At 32.5% G+C, this 23,761-nt stretch overlaps 1 protein-coding gene across 1 annotated transcript; it reads left to right on the top strand.

The window, feature by feature from the left end:
* The first annotated feature begins 14,268 nt into the window (after positions 1 to 14,268).
* On the top strand, positions 14,269 to 20,510 carry LOC149784218 (uncharacterized). Its single transcript, XM_089933238.1, has 4 exons — positions 14,269 to 14,349; positions 17,555 to 17,760; positions 18,277 to 18,426; positions 19,330 to 20,510. The coding sequence occupies exons 2-4, from the start codon at positions 17,559 to 17,561 to the stop codon at positions 19,485 to 19,487; spliced, it is 510 nt and encodes a 169-aa protein (XP_089789364.1). The 5' UTR covers positions 14,269 to 14,349; positions 17,555 to 17,558; the 3' UTR covers positions 19,488 to 20,510.
* The last annotated feature ends 3,251 nt before the right edge of the window (positions 20,511 to 23,761 follow it).

The raw sequence follows: 23,761 nt of genomic DNA, 5'->3' as shown, positions 1-23,761 counted from the left end.
GTAAATTGTTATCATACTTCAAAACGCACGAAGTGTAAATTGTTATCATACATCAAAACGCGTGAAGTGTAAATTGTTATCATACATCAAAACGCATGAAGTGTAAATTGTTATCATACATCAAAACGCATGAAGTGCAAATTGTTATCATACATCAAAACGCATGAAGTGCAAATTGTTATCATACATCAAAGCACATGAAGTGTAAATTGTTATCATACATCAAAACGCATGAAGTGTAAATTGTTATCATACATCAAAACGCATGAAGTGTAAATTGTTATCATACCTCAAAACGCATGAAGTGCAAATTGTTATTATACATCAAAGCACATGAAGTGTAAATTGTTATCATACATCAAAACATATGAAGTGTAAATTGTTATCATACATCAAAACGCATGAAGTGTAAATTGTTATCATACATCAAAACGCATGAAGTGTAAATTGTTATCATACTTCAAAACGCATGAAGTGTAAATTGTTATCATACATCAAAACGCGTGAAGTGCAAATTGTTATCATACATCAAAGCACATGAAGTGTAAATTGTTATCATACTTCAAAACGCATGAAGTGTAAATTGTTATCATACATCAAAACGCATGAAGTGCAAATTGTTATCATACATCAAAGCACATGAAGTGTAAATTGTTATCATACTTCAAAACGCATGAAGTGTAAATTGTTATCATACCTCAAAACGCATGAAGTGCAAATTGTTATTATACATCAAAGCACATGAAGTGTAAATTGTTATCATACATCAAAGCACATGAAGTGTAAATTGTTATCATACTTCAAAACGCATGAAGTGTAAATTGTTATCATACATCAAAACGCACGAAGTGTAAATTGTTATCATACATCAAAACGCATGAAGTGTAAATTGTTATCATACTTCAAAACGCACGAAGTGTAAATTGTTATCATACTTCAAAACGCACGAAGTGTAAATTGTTATCATACATCAAAACGCATGAAGTGTAAATTGTTATCATACATCAAAACGCACGAAGTGTAAATTGTTATCATACATCAAAACGCACGAAGTGTAAATTGTTATCATACCTCAAAACGCATAAAGTGCAAATTGTTATCATACATCAAAGCACATGAAGTGTAAATTGTTATCATACATCAAAACGCATGAAGTGTAAATTGTTATCATACTTCAAAACGCATGAAGTGTAAATTGTTATCATACATCAAAACGCGTGAAGTGCAAATTGTTATCATACATCAAAGCACATGAAGTGTAAATTGTTATCATACTTCAAAACGCATGAAGTGTAAATTGTTATCATACATCAAAACGCATGAAGTGCAAATTGTTATCATACATCAAAGCACATGAAGTGTAAATTGTTATCATACTTCAAAACGCATGAAGTGTAAATTGTTATCATACTTCAAAACGCATGAAGTGTAAATTGTTATCATACTTCAAAACGCATGAAGTGCAAATTGTTATCATACCTCAAAACGCATGAAGTGCAAATTGTTATTATACATCAAAGCACATGAAGTGTAAATTGTTATCATACATCAAAACATATGAAGTGTAAATTGTTATCATACATCAAAACGCATGAAGTGTAAATTGTTATCATACCTCAAAACGCATGAAGTGCAAATTGTTATTATACATCAAAGCACATGAAGTGTAAATTGTTATCATACATCAAAACATATGAAGTGTAAATTGTTATCATACATCAAAACATATGAAGTGTAAATTGTTATCATACATCAAAACGCATGAAGTGTAAATTGTTATCATACTTCAAAACGCATGAAGTGTAAATTGTTATCATACTTCAAAACGCATGAAGTGTAAATTGTTATCATACTTCAAAACGCATGAAGTGTAAATTGTTATCATACATCAAAACGCGTGAAGTGCAAATTGTTATCATACATCAAAGCACATGAAGTGTAAATTGTTATCATACTTCAAAACGCATGAAGTGTAAATTGTTATCATACATCAAAACGCATGAAGTGCAAATTGTTATCATACATCAAAGCACATGAAGTGTAAATTGTTATCATACTTCAAAACGCATGAAGTGTAAATTGTTATCATACCTCAAAACGCATGAAGTGCAAATTGTTATTATACATCAAAGCACATGAAGTGTAAATTGTTATCATACTTCAAAACGCATGAAGTGTAAATTGTTATCATACTTCAAAACGCATGAAGTGTAAATTGTTATCATACTTCAAAACGCATGAAGTGCAAATTGTTATCATACCTCAAAACGCATGAAGTGCAAATTGTTATTATACATCAAAGCACATGAAGTGTAAATTGTTATCATACATCAAAACATATGAAGTGTAAATTGTTATCATACATCAAAACGCATGAAGTGTAAATTGTTATCATACCTCAAAACGCATGAAGTGCAAATTGTTATTATACATCAAAGCACATGAAGTGTAAATTGTTATCATACATCAAAACATATGAAGTGTAAATTGTTATCATACATCAAAACGCATGAAGTGTAAATTGTTATCATACATCAAAACGCATGAAGTGTAAATTGTTATCATACTTCAAAACGCATGAAGTGTAAATTGTTATCATACATCAAAACGCGTGAAGTGCAAATTGTTATCATACATCAAAGCACATGAAGTGTAAATTGTTATCATACTTCAAAACGCATGAAGTGTAAATTGTTATCATACATCAAAACGCATGAAGTGCAAATTGTTATCATACATCAAAGCACATGAAGTGTAAATTGTTATCATACTTCAAAACGCATGAAGTGTAAATTGTTATCATACTTCAAAACGCATGAAGTGTAAATTGTTATCATACTTCAAAACGCATGAAGTGCAAATTGTTATCATACCTCAAAACGCATGAAGTGCAAATTGTTATTATACATCAAAGCACATGAAGTGTAAATTGTTATCATACATCAAAACATATGAAGTGTAAATTGTTATCATACATCAAAACGCATGAAGTGTAAATTGTTATCATACCTCAAAACGCATGAAGTGCAAATTGTTATCATACTTCAAAACGCATGAAGTGTAAATTGTTATCATACTTCAAAACGCATGAAGTGCAAATTGTTATCATACATCAAAGCACATGAAGTGTAAATTGTTATCATACCTCAAAACGCATGAAGTGTAAATTGTTATCATACTTCAAAACGCATGAAGTGTAAATTGTTATCATACTTCAAAACGCACGAAGTGTAAATTGTTATCATACATCAAAGCACATGAAGTGTAAATTGTTATCATACATCAAAACATATGAAGTGTAAATTGTTATCATACATCAAAACGCATGAAGTTTAAATTGTTATCATACATCAAAACGCATGAAGTGTAAATTGTTATCATACATCAAAGCACATGAAGTGTAAATTGTTATCATACATCAAAACGCATGAAGTGTAAATTGTTATCATACTTCAAAACGCACGAAGTGTAAATTGTTATCATACATCAAAACGCATGAAGTGTAAATTGTTATCATACATCAAAACGCATGAAGTGTAAATTGTTATATTTATCCTTTTGCTCCTACTAATGGATCATTAAAACTGAACTATTTATGATCTTGGTCATTCTCTGTCACCAATTCATTCTAGATGTACGCATCGTACCTCATACCGTTATTCTTGATCGCTCTCAAACTCAGTGGCGCATCAAGACATATTTTACATTGATTAATCATATCTCTATCTCATATTGAGATTTATTGCTATTGTATTCAGCGGTGAATGTAGCCGAAAGGATGAATGTTCTCTTCAGCATAAGCCATTCATACCTTTAACTCTTTAATTATTGTTTAAAGGATATCGAAATTAGTCAAAACTGAGGAAAACCTAAAATGTACTCATGCGAAACAACAAGAGGTGATGAAGATAAGACTGATCAGAAATCCTTATATCATCATACGTGCCCTAATTGCAATAAATTATGACTTGGTTTTGCTTGGTAATGTATGCTTAATGTTAAGTTAAGCATTTACTGTTCTTATAAAAATAATCTCTTTATCAAATGATACATCATGTCTGTATATTTTGTAGGCAATGATATGTAGATAATATACAAATTAATATCATAAACAAAACGACCACAATCGTATGAATGAGTAATATTTGTGAATGATAACAGAAGTCGGCTGCGAATGGTGGAAAATAAATCCTTTTTTATTTTTTATATTCTCATTAGAGTAAAAATGGTTTGTATATGTTTATCACCTTATATTATGCTATGCAATGCTAATATCCGTTTACATACATGCAAATATGCTAAAGACAAGTGATTGCAAATAAAGCATTACATGGTATACTCCAATGCATTCCATTTGTTCGCGAAATCCGGATTGTGCAAACTGTCTTGTCTGATATCGAAACTATATAAATGACTACGTACACAACACATTGCTTCAATAAAACATGTGAAAAGGTGTAGAACTATGGGAATCATTTACACGTCTAACATTTCTTTCAAAGAATTGAACATGTTAAATATCCAAATAAAATAATATCATTAATATGTAATGTATCAACCAAGTCGTTCCATGAAAACTGTGCATACAATGCATGATTCAAAGATCAAAACTGTCTCAAACAACCTCAATATATACATGGGCAAACAAACATAGTGAATATAGTATGCAATATAAACGCACTGATATGTTTCTTCATAACTGAAACATATAAAATGATATTTATTGGGTTTTTTTTAACGATTTGACTGGTATTATTTAAAATATATTCTCCACCCAAACGCCCGCTGCACATTTAGCATATTTTGATTTTGTGCATTTTTTTCCCATTTGTATTCACTTCACCCAATTGACTCTCATTCCATTGAGGCTGTCTGACTCTTTACTGCTTCTTAAGCGTCAAGATCTTATATTTTTCATTTCGTAAATTGGCTCCGGTCTAATTTCCTTACTTAAGGTAATGGTGCCAGTTTTTCAGCTATTATTGTTGACTAATTATATATATATATATATATATATATATATATATATATATATATATATATATATATATATATATATATATATATATATATATATATATTTGTAAAGTTGGTGTTCCGGTGCGGTTTTGTTTTTGACGTTGATTTGAGACATGTACACTTCCCGCAGTTAGTCTTCGGTATGTAGATAGCGAAATATTCATAGTCGGCTAGGAAAACGAGTTAGTCCTTACCCCAGGACAAACAAAATATCTATTAAAAACGGCTTGGATGGTAAGCCGATTTAGTGCACAATGTTTTGCAGAATTATCACCTAGGAAAAGGGCTTGTGTTTGCACTGAGTATCACATGGTGCCAAATATGACCGTCAGATGTGAAAAATTCAGGTATAAATTAGTGGTTGGAGCTCATTGATCTATTGTTGTTATGAACTGCCATTGACTTTTCTTTACAACTGAATAATATTGCTATGCTTTGTTGTAATATATTTATCCATAAATATTGACTTTTTGACCTTACTTGTGTATTTTGTATTTTTTATGATTTTTATACTAGGTACATGAATGCGGCATAGCATGTATATATATAAACTGTCCTTTGTACCCATATGCATACAATTATGTATTGGCTATAAGATTTTACGTAGCCCTGACAAATCTCGAACACATAACTTTCAATTCACAGAGCGAATGCGTTACCATTAACTATTCTAAACCGATTTTTTATGCTGAAGAGAAAATAATAATGCCTTCCCTTTTCCACGCAAACAAACCTAAGATATGATACAATCTGTAATGATGAAAGCAATTGTTGCGTAGGAATAAATATTACCATTGGGATGCTCTTTTCCGCAGAGGACACATATGTTCCAAGTTCCCAACAGTCTTTGTCATGTTTGTATGTTTTCATCATTCTGACGTTGGTATCAGTACTACTTACTGTAGATCGTCTGCCTCTATATATATTTGTCTGTATCTCTGTTATCTCTGTATCTCTCTCTCAATGTCTTTATCCATTCTTGATGTTAGACTTTTCAATTTTGGTTTCTTTCATACTTTTATGCTAATAAATACATACTGTTCTGCATCAATATAAGGTGTGTTAACACACATTTCTTAAGCGAGATTAAAATTAAGATAACAAATCAATATTGTAAAATCTATTTCTCACTCACACACACACGTAAACACATCATTAAGAAGTGGAATGCTGGATATTATGTCGTCATAATACCTGGCATTGATCAACGAATATAGCAGAAAGGTTTATATAGACTACCCGTAAATTATTCAAAAATCTTAAATATGTCTGTCTGTCTGTCTCTATGTATGTATGTATGTACGTACGTGTGTGTGTGCGTACGTACGTGTGTGCGTGCGTGCGTGCATGTATGTATGCATGCATGCATGCATGTATGTGTGTAATTATGCATGTATGTATGCATGCATGCATGCATGTCTGTCTGTATGTATGTATGTATGTATGTATGTATGTATGTATGCATGCATGTATGTATGTCTATATTCATACATACATTTATGTATACGTGTATGGATTTATGAATAAATTTATTCATGTATGTCTACATGCAGCTAGGTATCCATGTATGTATGTGTGTGTGTTTTTGTGTGTGTGTATTTGGACAGATGGATGAATATATGGATGGATATATGGATGAATAAAGGTAGGTTGGTAGTTAGGGACTTATATATTTATCGAGAATTATCAAAATGAGTCTTCTGTAAAGTCTGTACAAATAAGAATATTATGTATTTGCATTGAGAGCTCAGATTTATGCATTATGCTAAACAATATATTAATGCGTTGAATATATCCAATTCATTTATAACGCTGAATAGCAAGGCACTACTTATGTCTGTGCTATTGATTTTGTATTAGTCGTAATGATGTGCAACCTAATATTATGTTTACAGTCTGACACATTCTTACGTATGACCGGTCTTCAGATAGACATACATACATACATACATACATACATACATACATACACACACACATATATATATATATATATATATATATATATATATATATATATATATATATATATATATATATATCAGGAAAAACATATAAAGGAGAGCCACACATATAGATATCAAAACAGTATTATACGACATCAACTTCCTCTTATATTTGTATTTAATACTTTGTGTTAGAAATATACCTGCATTGGAATCAACCGTGTGAATCAGATTGTTTACAGTCTGACCCATTCTTACGTTTGAAGGAATAATGAACTATATGACTATATGACTATTAAAACCAGTAGAGAAAGTACAATCAGCTTTTTATACCTCAAATGTGTATCGTTCATATATTCACAATGATTTAGTTTTGTTGTTCCTTGTGTCCGAGTGTATGTAAGTGTGTGGGTGGAGGGTTTAGTGGCTTAATTTCTCTAGTTTGAATTAGTAATTGTAGAGGTTTTACTTGTTGATTTAACTTCGGGCCGCTAATCTTGAGATATGAAATGTTAGCTATATAAATGTCAGGATCAATACTGTAAGTTCAAAAAGCCTGACCTATTTCTACCGTCCATTACAATTTTCGACATTGTATGATTAGGAGAAAGGTAAACACGTTCGATTTTCTCAGACGTAAATGTCCTAACATGAGCGTTTACAACACTATTGCCGACCCTCTTCAGAAAAAAGATATCTCTCCTTTATTCACCAGTCCTTTTCCTAAATTGAGCATTTTTGTTTACATTTTTGTTTTATAGTGATACTTCACTACCCAGGTATGGAAAGCATCGGTAACCACGGTAGCTACAAAGTGGGTTTTTATTACTAATTGTTATACTAATATAACAGTAGGATGATAAACGGGAAATATTTAATATTCAACCCAGAGATATTCGCAATAATGGGGAATTATGGGCTATATGCATACATGTACACGGTTTTAGGTCTGAATCAATAACAAAAATAACAGCGTCTCAATCTAAGACGCAGAACGTTCGCCGCGTCTATATCACACGTCCGCCAGACTATTTAGTGTGATAGGCAATGCTAAATTGATAATATTATGAAAATATCCTTGCATGTTATACGCGATAACGACCACGTAGCTACCATGTGACACTTTGAATTAATATATATATATATATATATATATATATATATATATATATATATATATATATATATATATATATATATATATATATATATCTGATTATTAGAGGTAAATCTTATAACAATGTATGCATACATATTGGAAACATAGCACAGTTACGTTCTTACTTGCGTCGGGCAAAACCACAAGGATGAATCGTTGTCCGATTCGAATAATAAATCCTTACAATTAAAGAAAGAAATATTATAGTAATATATCAGTAACACTTCCCTACATTACATTTTAAATTAAAAAGATTTACTTCGCAACACATTTATTTTTACTCAGGATAAGAAATACGGAATATCATATATTAGGAAAGCAATAAAGGGATACAGTGACTGACGTTTGGGTTTTATAGGATGTGATTGGTTCAAATAGTTATTTTTAGCATCAGTAAAATTTACATATCGTGCATTATATATCTGGCATATCACTGAGAAAATAATATACTTGATATTCATTTAAATAATTCATTTCCTTAAAGTGTATCTGGGAAATCATATAATTTTGTTTCCACCGGATGATATTTATCAATTCCTTTTAGTTCGCTTTTGTGTGTCATTCTGCTATAATACACATTTTCCCCCATCGTTATGATGATTAATCATACATTTCTTAGACTAAATCGAATCTCGTTTACTTGCAAGGTAAGGAGAAAATAACATCACTTTTTGCGAAATTTACACGAAGTAATTGCATATTGATTTGTGTAGAAAAATCTGTAAAGTTGGTCAGATTACAGATGAATAGGTGGGTAGGTCGACAAATATATTGTGAGTGTATATAGATACTCTGAGGGGACTGACATTTCCATTAAAGAATGTCCTGATATGTTAACGTATTTATTCTTTTGTGGAGAGATTCTATATTTTAGAGCTTCGGATCTGTGCGTTTTATTACCACTGCATTGATCCGAAAGTTTAATTATCATGTAACAGTAAAGAACAAGGCGACCTGTCATCTTTGCTAATGGCATGTATCAAGCTTAAAGTCATTCCCGCTAACCAATGTTACGATATATTAACCAATCTACATATATGAGAAAAGGACAGCCACAATAATAATGCTGACATTCTCATTCAAAACTGGAATTGACTCAAAAGTAAGCGAACCGCTTGTCCGTGTATGCACTTTCATGCGAAGAAATACATCAGCAATAGCTTCTTTCTGGGACGTATACAGACATGCGCATAACGAAGATAGCTCGGCGGGCCATCCATCTATCCATACATTCATGCATACGTATTCACATACATACATACATACATACATGCAGACATACATACATACATACATACATGCATACATACATACATACATACATGCATACATACATACATACATGCATGCATACGTACATACATACATGGTTTCGTTATTAAGTGATGGGTAATTAAATATATGGCTAAATAATTCAGAGAGAGAGATGCTAGGTTACCTCAAGATGTGCAAAATAAACTTGCTTTCATATGCGTTTAATACATATGATAATGTCTAACCATGTTTGTTGGGGTGGTGGCGTGGAAAGTTACTTTTTTACATCCTTGTCTCCAGTAAAGAATGTTATGTTTTACGAGTGGGACGTACGTTTGTTTTAGCTTTTTGAGTGTAAAGTTGTTGCTGTACCAATGCCATGCCCATTATTACAAGTTCAAGAGGCGTCCTTTATTATAACGGAAAGTGTTTTCTTTCTCCGATGTATTAATGGGAGTAACTTAGGTACCTTGGTAATTTTCGTGTACTGGCACGTCGATAAATTATTTTATAGCAACACTCCTATCGGCCTTTTCCAGGAATTGTGTCATTACTATTATCCGTGGTCACATTCCTAAATAGGGTTCGAGGGTTGGCTTGATTTAGTAGCATGTGGTATTCTATCCTGATATAATAATTGTATCTTTCATTTGTGGGACATAGTTATTAATGTAAAATTAATGTAATTAGATAAGTTAAGTACAGAGGGAAAAATAATTGACACTCAGTCATGTTATGTACATGTCTTCAGATGTGAACAACGTACAATTAACGCCATAACAAAGTAATATTTATTAATTGTATCATTTAATAATTTAATAGTACGTTAGTGTCAGAGTACCAGGCATGACAATTAACTGGTCGAATCCCGAAGGAGAGGCTGAAGCGTAATATAAGTCCGAACACATGACTTTACAAATAACCACTCCAAGCCCGAAGGATGTGATGAGGTGTCTTTGAAGTCCGAACACATGACTTTGCAAATAACTAATCCAAGCCTGAAAGATGTGCTGAGGTATCTTTGAAGTCCGAACACATGACTTTACACTTAGCCAGGATATAATTAATAATTTCTCGCTGTTATTACACGCAAAAGAAACCCAGAACAGATAAACACATTTGGCGGAGAAAGTACAAAACTTATCAAGAATGGGACAAATCCGAGCTTAAACTTCATCGCCCTGTATAATGTTGCAACTATCGATGTTTTCTGAATGAAGAAGCTCTCTCATGTATTAATTAAAATTTTTTTTTTTTTACGACCTTATCAACATATTTGATGATGTTTAAAATATAGATTCTGTATATAGAGATATGTATCTATGGATAGAGAGAGAGAGAGAAGAGAGAGGAGAGAGATGGAGAGAGAATGAGAGGATTACAAGTATGCACCAGGCAGAACTTGGAGTTATATCCCTAAATTAGCTTCTACAAGAGAGTGCTTGATAACGAAAACGTCTTTGTTTGAAATAAATACAATATAATGCATTTTCACTCACGTTATATAATTTAAACTCAAACTCTGCATAAAATGCAACCCGGGGTAAAGGCCACCACTTGCCTTGCCTGTAAGAACCGATTCCTCTTCTATCCCGGCTATGACAAATCACCAAAGGTGATGCTACAATATCAGTCGCATAGCTATCCGTTTGTATAAGGCACACTTTCATGTCAACCTAGTTTACGAATTATCACATATGAACACATTTGTTCTGGATTCCTAAGACACACTTCATTGTATATATAAATTATTACTGATGATTACAAGAATAACAAATGCAAAAGAGTAGAGAAATTGTTAAAAGTCTCTATCCCTCATGATAATGCTACATAATTTGTATCTAAATAAAAATGGTATTTTTATCAAGCATTATCTTGCTGAATCCAGGGTTATGATTTTCTGTTCTGCTTGGTGTACGTTAGTAACTCTCACTCTATAATTAGTTTTGTACACCATCTATCATTTTAGGTACTGTGTTATGGTTGAGATGTTATAGAAGTCCGGGTTTAATGGCACGATCATGGATGCATCCGCGGACCCAGGTTCGAATATGTGGAATATATATATATATATATATATATATATATATATATATATATATATATATATATATTCTCTGATTTTCCAACGTTTCCGGTTTATTTTTGGCGGATATTTGTGAAAATTTACATGACAGAAAAGAAAGAACTGACCTCGTTTGTATTATTTCCTTCAGTTATTAATGATTAATGAAAGTGGTGAATATTAATAACTTTTGGACGATATTTCAGTTCAAGTGTTAATTGAATAGTGTTAAATCATTCATTTTGAGGTATAATATATGTAGTTTGGGTGCAGAAGCAGCTTGATAGAGACAGAAACGGACGAAGCATGCATTATGACGACAATATACGGCCTAATATATATATATATATATATATATATATATATATATATATATATATATATGGTATAGATTACCAAGAAAATGCATTCGTTCTTATGGGGCTATCATATATATACATTACGGGTTGGTTAGCTATCATATCGCTACAGCCCTATTGACGTATTATTAAAATACAGATCTGATGTGACCTCTTACTTTACGAGCAACCATATTTCTTAGCTAATTAGTGGCACATCTGAAAACAGTAATTGTTTGAAAACGAAATATATATCCTTTCATTTAACTCTAAACAATATGACCTTGATCACTGATGTATGGATTCATGATCCCAAAGGATGAGGCCCGTCCGCTGATGAATCTGGTTTGGTGATTACCGTATATCCATCGATGCATGCTAGGAAGTCTGTAGGTTTTACAAAAAATAACTTTTTACTTTGAAGGAATATTTTTAAAAACCATTCTGCTATCACGTGGACTTCGTTCACGTTACCTCAACTTCGTGGGCCATATTTATGTCTTGGATAAATATCTAAATATTTTTAATTCGTGTATTCATCCAATGTAATGATATATTGCACTGTCAACTCAAAATCCTTTGCCATATATCTACGTTTAAAATGCAAACAATTACTCCAAGTATTATAGCTCCTCGAGTTCCCACGTCTTCCACTATTAGGGATATTTCTTTCCCACTGATCCATTTTATATTGAATCGGTTGATGGTCTCTTGAGGAGAAATGGATATACTACTCTTAACGAATGAATAAATAGTCCGACTGCCATACGCAGTCATATATTTTGACATCTACATCTTGTCTTATGTGACAATTGTCACAGTATAGACAATAGATTATAAACACATATAATATATAGGACACGGGCACCATATGTTCGAAAAAAGTTATTGGCTGAAAACTATATCCGATCAAATAATACTGAGATAATCAGTAGTAATAAATCTCGTGTACATCTTGTTAAAAAGTCATGTATCACTGCAGCGTGAATCTAATGTGGGGCTTTAAAATAAGGCTGTGTTTCCAAGAATTTCTTTTCTGCTTTTGAATTCCATAGAAGAGACGCGTATACACAGGCATGTATGACTTCACGATTCTAACACTTTCTTTAGAACTAAAAAAAAACGTAACTAAACAATAAATAACACATAACATTAAATAGTCAAAGTGTTGATGAACAAATGAATGCCTTGAGTGATCCTATTAAAATTTCAAGAAATGTGACGGATTAAGACATTTCATGATTCCTATATGTTTACTTCAATCATCCATAACGAGAGTTAATTAGGGTGGATGGCAAGCCATCTTTACAAAATATGGAATATGCGATCAAAGCAATTTCAGAAAGACATCGTCCATTAAGAAGGACGAACTGTCACATTCAGCATTTACATAATCAGTCTATGAGCCCTGGTCAAGTCTTTCTGCGAAATGTTTCAGATGAATACATATCTGATTTGTTGTTTTTCCAAGAATGTACCTACCACACTGAATTAATGATATTCTTATGCAACATGATGCAGAAATGTACAGGTGTGATATTTCAAGGCTAACCACATCTACGGATTTTCAGCACTAATGGCGTTTACCTTCATACTTAATTATATACAGACTTTCAAAAAGCAAAAGTACACGGTGTTGGCATTGTATACTACATTGTTATCAGCCTATTTCTGTCAAACTCATAAACCTAATGCTTAACGTCTCACTCTTAGCGTCTTCCTTGCTTGAACCATAACAAAACTGAATGAATGAATACTAGTATATTCCTTACAAATTATATTTACATCAATATATTAGTTTTACTGATGCCTGAGGCATATTGTTCACATGTGGATTTTTTTCCTTAACTCTGAATAAAAGAGCTGTTCTTTCTGCAAAATGTATGTAGTGATTCCAGGGATTCCAGTTTTGTAAATTTTTCGAACCTTTACTATGCATCTGCCACGTATTGTTATATATTCTGCTTTCCAGTGCTGAGTATGAAAAATTGAAGGTATGTGTAATTTGTTCACCTGAATGCAAATGAAGATTATTAACTAACTAAGGAATACCGTATTTTGTATTCTTTCCTCTAAAACAAAGATTTTTAGTTTAGTTGTGAAAGACTCAACATTGTCTACCATTCCCTACGTATGAATGACAACATTGTATACCATTCCCTCCATTACTTTATGCGGGACTAATATTCCTTGCTGTGTTTTAGCCCTAGCCGTTTCGGGAAGGCCCAGTTTGGATAGCGAGGATTCGGATCACGTGGGTTGGGCGGTTTAGGTCTTTATTCATTAAAAAGTCCATCTTTTATGTGATCAATATAATTTACCATTGAGTCAGAATTACTGTAGCAAGTTAAAGCCTGAACCACACACGTTCAAGAACATTTCCTCGAATTGTGTAGTTTCTCATACGTTGGCATCTCCATATATGGCATTGTTTTATATGTGTTGGTACTTGTCCATGTCTACCGGCGCCAATCATATTGATATATAAAAGCCTCGCCGTGTGGAACCAACACGCAAGAATTACCGAGGACTGAGATCTTGCAATCATATTATAAGAATACAGTAAAGGTAAGCAGTTTCTGATACAGGAGGTGTCGATTGAATCTAACATATTACGCTCTTGATAAGTAACAGTCATATATATATATATATATATATATATATATATATATATATATATATATATATATATATATATATATAAATTCATATAATTTTGAAATTCGTTTTTTAAAGGTGTTTTACTATTGTTATGTCTTTTATCTTAAAGGGATACGTATACACTTATTTGATGAGCATTTCGAAGCGTGCACCGTTCAAAAATAATACATTTAGTTGTATTTGGTATGTTTTTCAATGAAATAGTTGTGCAAATGTTTGAATATCTAGTTTCTTGACTAATGCCAATGATCGTATCACACATTTCAAGACGAAAATGAGAGAACAAAGTTTGATTAGTTAGCCAAATTTTTAGTCATTCAAATGATTTAATTTTATCTCTTCTTGCTGAAAGAATGATACATACTAAAAATAATGGGTAATTTATAATTACTTATTTGGACATGTTGTTTAATTGTAATTGTTATAACTTCATTACTACTAGTACTACTGCTGCTGCTGCTTCTGTTACTACTACTACTATCACGACCATCAATACTACTGCTACTACAAATTATACTAGTACTACTACTTTTTCGAGCTTTCGTCATTATCTTTTTTTAACAATCAGAAAATGAAAATGATAAATGCTTATCCAATATTGGACAATGTTTTAGTTGTATTTAATTGTTCAGATACTATTTGTAATTTTTGCTCGTCCGCATGAAAACTGTACACAACGAAGATTATATGTAGGAATGAACACGATTACGTGAACTGCTGCAGATGATTGCGGTGGTATACATAGGTAATACGAGAGAGAGAGAGAGAGAGAGAGAGATGCAAGGTTACCTCAAGATCTGAACAATAAAATTATTTCATATGCGTATAATAAATACAATTTACACTTTACTTAAATCGATAGAAGTGGCACTGAAAATCAATATTTTTCTATCATTTCTACCTTTTATCCTATACATTTCAGTAAATTAGTTAATTGCAATTTTTTCAAATACCAGGGAGTTTCGGAGAGCAATTTGATGAAAAATATAGGTACCTTGGCAATACAAAAGAAACTCTTGATAACGAAAGAACACTCGTGATGGGATTATCAACTGACATCCGTAAATAAACGTCCACATAAGATGATGATTGCTTCCATCATAGATTCTCTTTCCAATAAGAAAAATCACACATATATATGGTTTTCTTTCAAACAAAATAAAGAATGTTATTAAATACTTATGAATGGTATGCACAGATATTTGTTTAATTCATTATGCTGAAATCAAAGTTATCAGCGTTTCGTGTCATGACTTTACATCATCTGCCTTCTTTTTATTCTGAAACGAACATTATATGCAAATATTGGTCCTAGGCCTCTCAAAGGAACCATAAATTTAGACGTATAGTGAACAACTGGAAATGGTGGGATGGGCAGGTTATTTATTGACGTTTTCAAGCTATGTGATCAACAAAATCAACCCTTGTACCAGCGATTGGAGATAGATTTAATGCATAAAAGTAGGTCGGTGGTTCATTTATAGGAGATGCAAACCGTAAGCGATGTGCGTTCCTAGATTGTTTGTGTGGCTGGGTATACAGATCTATTTACAACAGTTTTTTATGTTTTTATTTAAAATTGCTAAAATATATTGTCCTAGTCAGTTGGTAATTCTTAACTGATGCGAATAACTATCGGACCTACAAAGTGTAGATTACATGATTGTATATCCCAGAATATATACAAACAAATAATAATTCTCTAGTTTTTTATTTTCGTTCTTATCTAAACGTGTATGATAAGAAATAAACACACATATACATACAATAATATTCAGACTCAATTTTATGTTAACATTTGAGTTTTGAAAGAGCTTATAACATTTTACGTGAGTATTAAAAACCCCATTTGTTGGACAAGGGTCACGTTTTTAAACAATATTACGTATCCTATTCATTTTGTTTATAAACGGATTTGACTAAGTGATGGACTTGATTATTTAACGACATTTTCTTTCTTTGTAGATGAAATTAACCACCCTTGTCCTTGTTGATAACGTATAACGTACTGTTCTAAATGCAAATTTTACAATTTATTTTAGCATAGCAAAACTCAAACCAACCATAATAAATTATTAATGTTAATACTAATGTTATTAATAATATTTTTATTATTAATATTAATATTATTACTGTCTTAATGGTCGTGTTCTTGTTATTATTCAGATAATTATACATATTGACCATATACCTGGATCATAAAATGTTACAAATACTGAAGACATATAAAGAACAACATACGAGCGTATACAAAAATATTGAAGTTTCGAATAGTTTGTGATCGCTTGTTATGTTGTTTATAATTGATAATTCTTACCAAATAATTATTTTGAAACTGACGTTGAATATAGTCAAACACCTTATATGATCATTATACTTTGTATTCGCATGATTCTGAGAATAATAAACGTTTCTTTATGTCTCTATTGCATCCTATATACCTGAAGGAACTTTCTGTAAAGACGAATAAACCATACATATATCTAACATAATTTTCAGAGCTAGAACAAATTTCCCCTCCGATTTTGTTGCCCGACATGTTTAAATACATGTTGTTTCTAAATTCATACACAAAACCGCAGCAGTGTGAACTGTTGATATATTATTCCATATCAGGCCGAACCAATACATTAGGAAAGTTACTAGTATGTTCAAAGGAAGGCATTCAATCCACATACTAGCGATCATTCATAAAGAAAAGGTATACCAAAACAATGCTGATTTTATAATAAAGCCTTAAGACCTGCGTCCAAAACAAGCAGTCATGTACATTAGTCTGATAGGAAAATTGATAACTGCCTCGCGGTCCGGCTGGAGTTATGTGAGAAAGCTTGCCAGCTGCTTCTTTTGGGTCGGTGGTTGTTTTCGGGGTTTCCCCTGGTTCTACCTGCACTATTTATACTGTCCGCCTTGGATAACCTATCTTTTGCTGAAAAATGGCGTTATAGTATAACAAGAACAAAATGTTCAGATGAAATTTGATTCAGTGTCACTTACGCAACGTTCTATCTTTTTATTTACTCATACATTTAGATGGAGTCCGAAATGAACTGTATAAAACTATAAACTGTTTCACTAGGACAGTATGTTCTTGCACATTTGGATTTTGCAGGTGAATGATGGGTGTGTTCGGCAATGCTGGTATGGGTTGCTCATGCGCGTCGCTGGTAATCAACATAATATCCATTGCTTTGCCATACTGGTTATATGCAGAAGGAACTTCATTAAAAAGCTACTCTGGACTATGGACTTCGTGTACTGAATTAACGATTCCAGGTTATGAGAATTCGGCATGTGTCAGCATTGGAACGGATTTTGGTGAGAACTATAATCAATAAATATATAAAGACTTGCATCCTTAATTTGACCAAAGTCGTACCTAACCCTTCTTGAATATTTGTTCTTGATGTATTATTTGATATGATTATAATATGCACCGTCTCTCTGTCAGGTAGATATGTCCATAGGGAAAAGTAGCGGATACACTCTCTGTCTCTCCTTACTAACATTTCCTTCTCGCAATTCCAAAAATAATATACTGCTTTATATAGATTTTAATCTGACGGATAAACAGCGTTAACATCATAGGAACGTCTTATCTACTCCGTACGAAAAATACTAGCCCGCATAAAACCTTCGATTTTTCAATTAGAAACCAATATACAGCATCCAAATGCGTACATATAAATTCATTTTAATCAATGTAGATTAGACAAGGTGCAAGGGTACATCATATATATATATATATATATATATATATATATATATATATATATATATATATATATCGGTGCATCAGTAAATAGAGATGTAGAGATATGGTTTTGTCATTAGTTCCAGACTATCTCCAAGCCACCAGAGCGTTGGAAATCATTGGACTTCTACTTGTGGCGGGTGCCGGAATTATCGGGGCTTTCAAGTTATTCGTTATGAAGGAGAATGAACTCTTCCCAATTATTGCAGGAGGACTAGCTATTGCAGCGGGTAAATGGATAGATTCAATAACTGAAGTCTTAACGTACGATCAGTGCAAGTTTGTGCTTGATTTATTTACTTATATATCAGTGGATTAGGCCTGTTAGAAAGTAGCAAAAACGACCCATGGAAACTTAATAGTTAAGTTTGCTCATTACCTAAGATGGCCCAGCCACGCTGGTATATATATCTGAGTGTCTGTCTGTCTGTATGTCTGTATGCATGTCTGCCTGCATGCAAGTATGTATGTATGTATGTATGTATGTACGTATGTATTTATGTGTGTATGTGTGTATGTATGTATGTATGTATGTATGTATGTATGTACGTATGTATTTATGTGTGTATGTATGTATGTATGTATGTATGTATGTATGTATGTATGTATGTGTGTATGTATGTATGTATGTATGTATGTATGTATGTACGTATGTATTTATGTATTTATGTATGTATGTATGTATGTATGTATGTATGTATGTGTATGTATGTGTATGTATGTGTATGTATGTATGTATGTATGTATGTGTGTATGTATGTATGTATGTATGTATGTATGTATGTATGTATGTATGTATGTATGTATGTATTTATGTATGTATGTATGTATGTATGTATGTATGTATGTGTATGTATGTGTATGTATGTATTTATGTGTGTATGTATGTATGTATGTATGTATGTATGTATTTATGTATGTATGTGTATGTATGTATGTATGTCTGTATGTGTGTGTATGTATGTATGTATGTATGTATGTCTGTATGTGTGTATACAGATTAATGGATGAATGGCTAACATCAATAAGTATTTCAATGCATTCAATTATCTCACGCTAATCATAATGTGAAGACTAATACGAATAGCCATACAGTGAATGATTATATATTATTTTATCCTGTCGTTTTCTAGGGACTTTCATGATCGTAGGGGCAATCATATATGCAGCAAAGACTAACGTTTCAGAGATAGAAGGTGCAACATTACACGCTGGATTTGCCCTCGCTATCGTTTCGGGAGTTATCGCCCTTGCCTCAGGTGGTCTTTTCATCGCTGGAAAATCTAATTGAGCTTTCAATCAAGAGGGCTGCAATCATCTACAACTTCGAAACGATTTAATTTTATATCTCCGGAAAATTTGTCATTTTCTTAATGACCTCGAGTCGCTGTCGTACAGAAGACGCTCATCAAAGTTAACACTTGTTACAAGCTTCTGCAGATGCGATTCTTTTGTAATACATGCATATGACCTAATATTTACTTTTTGTGTCTGTATTTAGTCCGATATATTATATGTACTAAATGAAAAGTACAACCAAAACAAAAATTGCTATCTAGTTATCTTTTTTATGTCCGTCATCTATGATCTGCACTTCATAAGCTTATTTGTGTATTTTATACGCATTGTGTGAAATAATTAATGCGCATCTAATACATTTTTATTGTTATGTTCATTTCTTTTGATTTTATTTTTATATTATAGCTTATTTATGCAATATGTGTTATATGCTGCATAATATATTTGATTTAAATTATTATCAAACTTATTGCAAAATTGTTCAAATTATAAGGCACATAATTGATCACAAATACAACACAAATGTTTTTTCCATAATTAATTACTATTTCATCTGCTAACATCTCGCGCATATAACTAACATAATGTGAGAGGATCAAATATTGAAGTAGATAAAACTATGCATACGAGATCTGATTTTAACAGCTGAATGCTTAATAAGTCATGTTTCACACTTCCCATTTCCCTCCATGATTAGCTCCTATTTGTGTCAACCAGCGTCCAGGATCAATACATATATTTAGCCGACCGAAACAGAGAATCTGGTCGATGGCAAAGCATATTCAGCAATGTCTGCTTCTATTGATTTCAAACATGATTTTAAAGTCTGATTATTTATGTTATATATAAAGAAAATTGTGACAAATTGAATACAGATACGAGTCATTTTCTATACAGTCCACATTAGTACAATATTAATACATGCTATTGAATCATTATAATAATATCGTTGTTTACGGAAAACTTTAGTCAGATTATAAGCACCTCTTTAATGTGATTTGTGTAGTGTTGGCATCCAGATGAACCCCGTAATAAAAGCAGTTTTCATTCTATGAGTATGCAATGACATAACGTTTTAGTATAACTGTTAAAATTAATTCATCGAATACTTTAAATATGAAAGTTGCAAATTATAAGAATTATTAAACTTGCATGAAGCCAGCAATTAATTTCAGCCATATTTCTTTTGCGGTTGCGAAATCATGACTTAATGAAAATGTAACTCAGAATAACATGGTAGGACGTATTGCAAAATTGGTCTCGCAATCATGAGGAAAATGATTGCATCTGATTACATCCACTCTTGTAATAATATGTTTATTTATAGCTCATTTCAATCGACTACTTACAACGGCTTATTCCAATAGGGTTTGTAATTTAATGCCGTTCCAACCCCTATTGGAATAGTAACTTGCATTCGATATTAAAGTCATGGACAACATCTACAATGGATATTGCAACGTCACAGTAGAGTGTGTTATGTATACCTGCTTCACTTAGCTAGACGTGAGATATCATTCTAATTTACATAACTTTGTTCAGGTGATCAGATATTTGATTGTCTGTTCACTTTGAAAAATGCAAAGTCCCCTTGTCCATACATGCCAAAAAGTTAATGCAATTCTATAAATAAACAGTACATATATACAAGCAGTAATTTTTAAGATGCTGCATAATTAAATTAATACGTTTTCTTGCCATTTATCTACAAATTAAAAAAGCAATTGAATCATGCTTTGGTTCAATGGGGTATAACGATAATTATTCGATGCAAAGCAAATCATGATACCGACATTATTATCCGGTTTAGACGCGATTGCATAATTTCAATGCACTTCGGTAACGGTTACTTTATGTCTGATGCAGCCTCAAATCTTTATTATAATAATATCTTATTCCGTATCACAATTTAGTATGTTTCCTTTAAAGGTATTTCTGAACAACGATTTCATGCAATGAAAAAACATTTTAAATTGGAGACTCAGAACATAATTCACATTCAAAAGAAAATCAACAAACGTAGCCATCCTCAATCATGTCTAGGGACATTGTTGTAGTTTCATGTGCATATCTGTTTGAAGTTTTAACAGCTGCTAAAATGATATGATTGGTATATATTGTATATCAACTCATCCATCTTTCTAATTTAATTTGTGTTTCGAGTGTTTTAGTACGGCGGTTTTCTGCTATTATTTATATCTTATTGCGCTTAATAGTGCTGTTCAATCCATCCTCCATTAACATTCTGTTTCCTATACTCCATGGATACTTCTAGTTATCGTGTATTGCAATCTTTTATACTTGCTCATATATCTATTTAGCTCTCTTTCTGACATAATTTCTACACGCTTGTGATATAGTATTACTCATTCGTTCTTGCTCCAGATGCGTGCCAGTATCTCCCCGCGTACAAACATAATATAACATTCATTATATTATCCAGGCTGTCACATATTGAGTGAAAATTTAACGGTGTATTAGTTAAGGTGTAGCAATTTCATATGAAAAAAAACAGGTTGCACACTAATAAAGTCAGGCTTATTACAACGGAGGTTTGTCACGCATGTTCGTTGTGTAAGTTTAAAAATTGCTGTGACATGTTGAATTTAGTTTATAGCTATTATAACTGTCTCGTGTATCATATGTTTATTACTTTGTAGAGTGGGGTAAATGCTTTGAAATTGGATGTCACATGAGTGCAGCTTATATCAGTTTTGATAGACACTCAAGCCGACCCCTTCAACTAATTTAGTGTCGTTGTTATAAGCAGATGATTAATCGATGTTCACAGGAACAAAATGTTTACAGTATTAGCAACGTGGGGGGGGGGGAGGGGCGAACCCACCTCATTTTATAAGCGTTAATTTGGTAAACTAAAGCTTATTACAAAAACGAAAGAAAAAAAAAACGTGAAACTGAGGCATCTAACTTTCCGACAGTGAGTCTTTCTGCTGGATTAGTTGTCTTTAGTGTTAGTGGTTTTTTTCTTCCGGGTATACACGTGAGGTGTACTACGATGACGCCTTATCGAGGTCGCGCCCTCTCTGCTGCTATCAGTTAAAAATTGTATCAAGCCTGATTCGATTACATGCTCGAGGATCATGCAAATTTATCGTGATGAACACATGCGGGAATAACTGAGCCTGATTAAATATTCTTTTAAAAAGATTATAATCCATATCACCGCTTCACCAGGTTTGATGAATATTTCGCAAGAATATTTCAGTTATCCCTGATCACTTTTGGTTTTTGTGTATATAACATAAATCACGTCTGTGTTTTTATGAGCATCTCGGGAAAATATTCTAGCTGGATTTGATTGCTTATCCAACATTACATCATCGTTCACAACTAAATTATTAATAAATCCATGAAGGTCATCTACAGATGGCGCTTCATCGATATCAGTAATAAACTCGATAACATCATCACCGTACTCATCCAGCAACTTTGCGTTTTCATTAAAATCCTAAAGTACATCATATCATCTCTGATCATCTACATACGGAGTTACCAAATACAACTTATCCCATTTGAGCCATCTCATTATCAAATTAAGCAGCAGTTGGGTCTTACCAGATCCATATGAACTTATAATAATCATTCAGATATAATTTGGCAGCGCAACGTGATGTTTAACCGGCTCTTGTTTTCTTGTCGCCGAGAAATCAATTACATTCATGTTGGAGAAATATAATAAATAATATGGATTTATATTGTGTGAAATGCAGGACGCGTACCTCCACAAGTACACTGACAACTATTACAACAAGAAAGAAAGGTCAGCAGTTACAGGTAAGCGTGAGCGATGCGGTACAAAGAAATTTAAGTTTATTTCTGATCCAAACAATATAAAAGAGGAGGTGATATTGTTGTCCAGTTAGCCAAACTACCAGGAACTATGTGGGCTAAGTACCCAGGAGAAAAACACCTCGCATGGTATAACTACTGTGGCCCTAGAACCCGACTTGATATCAGACTTGGTAACCAAGACCAACCAAAACCAGGTGAGTATCCAATAAACGCTATTGATAAAACGTGTCACGCTCATGATGTAGCTTATAAAGGTAAAGATTAAAGATCTTCAGCATTGGCATATCACAGATGTGAAATTAATTTACGCGCTAAAGTCCATAGCAAGTAAATCTTTCCAAGAATAGCAGCAGGGAAGTTCTACAGACCAGACCGTTCCAGCAAAATAAACCTTCCTACGAGAACTTTCTCCGTAGAAGCCTCAGATTACAAAAATAAAGCCTTCTACGAAAA

Source organism: Sinohyriopsis cumingii, chromosome 14 (genome assembly GCF_028554795.1).
Source record: "Sinohyriopsis cumingii isolate HCF-2022 chromosome 14, ASM2855479v2, whole genome shotgun sequence".
Taxonomy (NCBI): Eukaryota; Metazoa; Mollusca; class Bivalvia; order Unionida; family Unionidae; genus Sinohyriopsis; species Sinohyriopsis cumingii.
The sequence above is the reverse complement of the archived record's forward strand: the minus strand, read 5'-3'. Positions and strand labels throughout refer to the sequence as shown.

What these genes read in the sequence shown, in the direction of transcription:
- LOC149784218 (XM_089933238.1), top strand. Translation starts at nt 17,559, where the DNA reads ATGATGGGTGTGTTCGGCAATGCTGGTATGGGTTGCTCATGCGCGTCG. An exon ending in CAGCATTGGAACGGATTTTG is followed by an intron (nt 17,761 to 18,276) that starts GTGAGAACTATA and finishes TTTTGTCATTAG; the next exon opens with TTCCAGACTATCTCCAAGCC. An exon ending in AGGACTAGCTATTGCAGCGG is followed by an intron (nt 18,427 to 19,329) that starts GTAAATGGATAG and finishes GTCGTTTTCTAG; the next exon opens with GGACTTTCATGATCGTAGGG.